The following is a 5450-nucleotide window of genomic DNA, read 5'->3' as shown; positions in this document are numbered from 1 at the left end:
TATGCAAGAAAATAAATGAAAATGGGTAGTAGACAAATTAAAAATTTTGTCTTTCAATAAAAACTATGTGTAGCATACTTGGAGTAGTATGAAGACAACAATTTAACTATTTAAAAATAAAAGATTTATAGCATCACGCTTATACTTAAACCACTGATGATTTTTATTAAATTAAACTTTATGTCATTATTTGATCCAGAAATTTAATACTAGAATAAAATATAAACATAAAACAATAGAGATTCAAGTATTCTAAAATCCATTTATTGATTTTTTTTCCCTCTGGGTAACCATTATTTTTATGAACAATTCAAAGTTCATAGTTTTGGAGGACTTTGAATTATTTGGAACATTACAACAAATAAAAACTGAACCTTAGCTTCTCTTCTTCCCTTAAACTCCCTACCCTGGGCATCCAAGCAACTCCCGAATCATTCGCAAACAAATTTATTAAAAACAATTAATCTAAATGCCCCTTGCAAGTTAAATTCCCCCATTAAGGTTGCAACTTGCTTTCCCCCTAAAACATGCACTGTTTGCGACATTGTGTTGAATTAAAGCACAGAACAATCGGTACGAATTTTGCCATTTCTTGCTGTCTTGATTCCAACACGACCCAGTTTGGTCATAGCAGCAATGAAGTTAGAGTTGAAAACGTTAGCATTTGAAGCAAAGGAATTAACAGTGTTCCTGGACCTTTGGTCAGTGAAGAGGATTTGATCCGAGGTGAAAAGGCCCTTTCCTTGTTGGAGGTTTTGGTAATAAACGTTATCGAATCTTCGGGGAGTGGTTGGATCCATGTTAATGGCAATCCTTGGGTCCACGTTCCTTGGGCACATCTGTTGCAATTGGATTGCGTATTGCTTGTTCAATGATGGGTCCACTGGAGTTTGCCCATTGAAGTTATATATTCTATTCGCGAACTTGCTGCAGTGGGAGAATCCAAGGGTGTGTGCACCTGCAAATTCGCAATTAAGCACGTTGATTGAGGGAGGATAAAGTAAATACGCAAGATTACAAAAATTATTAACTAGTGAACACTTTTTATTCAGATTTCATCTCTCAACCACGTCTCGTTTTCAGCCTCTGCAACTTGCATGCAGATCACAAGCTCCGACCTCGCTTTTCTATGTCATTTTATTTAGTGCTTTCTGACTCACAAATGATTGTGTTTTATTATATTTAATACACCATTATTTATCTCTAAAGACTTGTATCAACCTTTATACAACAGCATAATAAAAACAAGTTTCAAATATATTAAATTATTGCATTATTTTCAAAAGTAACCTTTTTAAGTTTTAGAAAAATATTAATTAATGATAAAATCTAGATCAAGGTCGTCATTTTGATGTCATAATATGTTTTTAATTGAATGACGACAAGTCAATATGTTTGTTTAAAACTCTGTGATGAAGACTATATAAGGATTTTTCACTTTTTACTTATTTAAATCCATTTAAGAATTAACTCTAAGGAAAAACATTTTAAGTCTGAAAAAGCTATATCAGGTGATTTGGAACTTGTCACCATCTTTTCTAACTTTTACATTACAAACAATTAAATGTCATTATTTTTTTTTCTCATAAATTAAAACCCATGAGTACACGTAGACACGTGTTGTTGGTCCTTTATCAATCACTTAATAGTTTCTCTACTTCAGCTTCTATTTCTAAAGTGAACCATCCCTTTTTTGAAAAACGATCAATACATTTTACAACATTACCAAAGATTTATAGTATCAACGGATATGATATGTGATTAACTTTTTTAATTCGTGAAATTAATAAAATTGAAGTAAATATACAGTATTGATTAACCATGTAATAAATTTCCCCCTCACCAACCCCTTTTGGCTTTTCAACTTTCACAATAGCCAAAAGAACTCGTGAGTCATTATCTCTTCATTTGACTATAACATAAATGAGTAATTACATTATCAACGACCCTAATAAGGTTTATAAGTTAATGGGACCATTGTAGAAAACAGTTGCAGGGGTGATTACCTGAGAGAGCAATCATATCAGTTTGGGTGAGTCCATTTGCAGCAAAAAGGGAGTTGAGCTGGTTCAAATCGAACGTGGGATGCGGAAGCCTTCCATTTACATCAGAAGCTCTTGAAACTAACCCATCAAACCTTCCCAACTCAACGGTATACGAAGGTCCACCGGACTGCATTAATTAAGGCAGAAATTTTTAAAAAAAAACTATAGTTTTATACCATGTCATATAATTAAAAGCTAGAGCTTGTTTTGAAAGCATAAAATTATTTTATATACGAACAGATTAGAGTGAGTGAAGAACTAACCAGTACGATAACATCACGGGTAGCCAAGGCCAAAATATCAGCACACGAGACTTTGTTCCTGCACTGAGGGACAGCATCTACTGCAGCTTTTGCTTTGATCACCGTGTCAAATCCATCACCTGCCAAGGAAAGATTGTCTGGGTGATCCTTCTCCGCTTGGTTGTTCCCAGTGGATGCCACCAAAACCGAGGCATCACAACCCTTTACGTAACACAACAAACAACAAAAACATCACCACTTCAACAACAAATTGTTATCTCAAAAAACTTTTTCAACCTTGATTTCTTTCACAATGTGAAGATTTTTGTAGAGGTGTGACTACAATACTATAAACAAAGAAATCAGTGATGAGCTTAATGTTGGGTATTTTTGAAAATAATAATATACTGAAGCGAGAGTTTTGTAGGCATTAATAGATTGGTGGATTTACCTGGACAAAGCAATCGTGGAAGAAGAGACGAAGGGTGGCTGGAACAGTGACAAAGGTTTGCTGAAACTTGGTGGTAACTACCTGTCTAACGATGGTTTCGAGATTGGGGCATACATTAGCGTAGTGGTTTGGACTAAGCTGGGCAGAGGTTGGATGTAGATTATAAAGGGACAGTGTTAATGAGAGCGACCACACAAGTATGAGATTAAGCCGACCCATTTACTGTGTTTTGCAGAGGAAGAATTACGAAAGAGGATTTTGTGACAAAGGTGCTGAGTAAGGGTGTTTAAGTGGGGATATATAAGAGCAACCCAAGTTAAGCTAAGCGTCGTGGGACATGGCTCACGAGGCAGCCAGTTGTCTTGGAATCTTTTCAACACAGCAATTTAGAAAATAAAATTGTATTATTATTATTATTATTATTATTATTATTATTATTATTATATTATTCTTTGAACAAACAATAATAGAAGACTCCGAAAGGGACACTGTTGTTGAGAGGTTGTGTTTGTGACTGTGTCTGTGGCCGCCTTGTTCCATTCAAATAACTTCTTGCTTGCTTCGTTGCTTTTATCTTTGTCAAACGAAGTGCTTCCAGAAAGTTGCTGGGGAAGGGATTATTTATGTCATGGGAATCCTCAATTCTTAATTTCTATAAAGTTATAGAGAACTTTTTATACAGAGAGAGAGAAAGAAAGGTGAAGGGGCTGCCAAAATATACAGCACGAGAAAGAAAGGTCAAGCTTCCCACTTTCTACGGGCTCCCTTGTATGAATAAAGTTTGCATTTTCTTTTTCTGTTACTTCGACTTCTCCTCATAAAGTATGTAATAAAGGTTCTTCAAAAATATGTGTGCGCTCATAGTTTTAACCAATTATCAAGATTTTTAATTGATGGATTAATGCCAAAATTTTCACAGTAATATATTGATATATGGAGATTAAAATCGTTATTTTGTATGTGTATTGGCCAAACTTGATTGAACTACACTAATTATTTAAACTTTACCATGTAACAATGAAAAAAGTTACAACTTGTTTGAAAACTGCAAAGGATTTGTTTCCTGAAGAAGGTTATTTGAAAGTGAGCAATGATAAACTGAAGTTTTTACAGAGTGATGGCCTTGAAGTGAATTAATAACATACTGATTGCATACTTTTAATATTTTTACATTTATAATTTTATTTAATACTTTAATTGAACAAATTGATGTGCATATATATATATAATTTGACCTTGAAGTAGACAGTGGTCGATTCTTAACAGCAGGGTAGAGGATTATTTTATGAAAGATTATTGGGCACAAGATGAGGATAATCCTGGGAACATGTGATGATACAGAAGACATTCAGCCTTTTCAGTACAAAAACAATGTATGCTTATCAAAGATTGGATCCCTAATTTTTTATTTTTTTTCGGAGTGATGCATGTCTTTCAGAGTTTATATAATGAAACTAAAAATATAATGATTTCGTTATGATAATGATATAGTAATCACAATAGTTCTATACAATGTTCGTTTTATCTATTCTACTCTACATGTGTAAATTTACTTTTAATTGTGTAAATTTATTTTCACAATAAACATATATGTTGATAAAAAGATATGACCTTTAATTAAAAAAGTAATGTACTATAATATTGATTATATAAATATGATTACTCCCGGTAAAAAAGATTAATTAATTGTAAAAGTTGGCTTTCACTGCCTGTGTAGAATGCATAGGCAACAATTAAATTGTAACCATTCTTTTATTTCATTCTCCAGATTTTGTTGTATTAATTTCCTACATTATTTTTGCATTTAAGAAATTAAATGTTTGCATGTTTCTGCATAATCATTTCTTCATATGAATTTCTTTAAGATAACATTATTAAAAACTTGTCTCTAGTTCATTAAAAGCCTTGAAACAGTACAGAGAGACATTGCTTGATTAAGGAAAAAAAAACTTACGTTTTAACCTTAGAAAGACTTGTGCAATAATACTTTGGCGTAAACTTATCGCAGTAGTATATTCTCATAAAAGAGGAATTTTCTTGCACCCATTAAATACCCACCAAATTTTTTGTCATTATTTACAAACTGTTAATTTTCTGTAACTATCTTCTGTACACTTCGTATGCGTTTTTTAATGTAATTTTCTTTTGGGGTGTCTTATCCTCTAACTCTAGTTTTATTTTCTTTCTAATTCAGATGCCCTTTTATACCTATAAAGTATAATATCTGTAGGACAATTATTAATGGCGAATTGTAGATTGCAGACGTTTATCACTACAATAGGAAATCTGATGAAATGAAGAAAAATCATTGAGGACAATAATCTAATTTTATTTATTTAATTATTAAACAACTTGTAAGCGATTTTTTATTTTATCTTTTAAACTTTTTGGACATAACAAAAGCTTCACAAAAAGATCATGGCTCGTGTTTTGAAGAAAAAAAAAAGAAGAATCATAATTGGTGTAGTAACTTTTGTGAATGGCGTGCTCTAAACATTGCACATGCCCCATATACACGCCAGCAACCGAAAACAAAAAACAGCCTTGTCAATAAATAAAAAAGAAAAGGAAAAGTCAAGATGCGAGTATGATTAACTTGGAAACAATTTTAATTTTGTCATGTAGTAGAATTTTTTTATTAATTATCCAAGTAATTAAATAAAAAGTATTGCTTTAGATGTTTATACATTTATTTTTGTTTGAATCTCAATT

At 32.3% G+C, this 5450-nt stretch overlaps 1 protein-coding gene across 1 annotated transcript; it reads right to left on the bottom strand.

Moving 5' to 3' along the window:
- Positions 1 to 248: 248 nt before the first annotated feature.
- Positions 249 to 3035, bottom strand: LOC148206790 (peroxidase 73-like). Its single transcript, XM_088104741.1, has 4 exons — positions 2739 to 3035; positions 2309 to 2509; positions 2007 to 2172; positions 249 to 958 (listed from the first exon to the last, which is right to left on the bottom strand). The coding sequence occupies exons 1-4, from the start codon at positions 2955 to 2957 to the stop codon at positions 555 to 557; spliced, it is 990 nt and encodes a 329-aa protein (XP_087960867.1). The 5' UTR covers positions 2958 to 3035; the 3' UTR covers positions 249 to 554.
- Between the last annotated feature and the right edge of the window lie 2415 nt (positions 3036 to 5450).

This window comes from Vigna umbellata, chromosome 1 (genome assembly GCF_029865625.1).
Source record: "Vigna umbellata cultivar VRB3 chromosome 1, Vumbellata_1.0, whole genome shotgun sequence".
NCBI lineage: Eukaryota > Viridiplantae > Streptophyta > Magnoliopsida > Fabales > Fabaceae > Vigna > Vigna umbellata.
This window is presented reverse-complemented; position numbering and strand designations above follow the sequence as displayed.

What these genes read in the sequence shown, in the direction of transcription:
- LOC148206790 (XM_088104741.1), bottom strand. Translation starts at nt 2,957, where the DNA reads ATGGGTCGGCTTAATCTCATACTTGTGTGGTCGCTCTCATTAACACTG. An exon ending in TCCACGATTGCTTTGTCCAG is followed by an intron (nt 2,510 to 2,738) that starts GTAAATCCACCA and finishes TGTTACGTAAAG; the next exon opens with GGTTGTGATGCCTCGGTTTT. An exon ending in TGATATGATTGCTCTCTCAG is followed by an intron (nt 959 to 2,006) that starts GTAATCACCCCT and finishes GCGAATTTGCAG; the next exon opens with GTGCACACACCCTTGGATTC.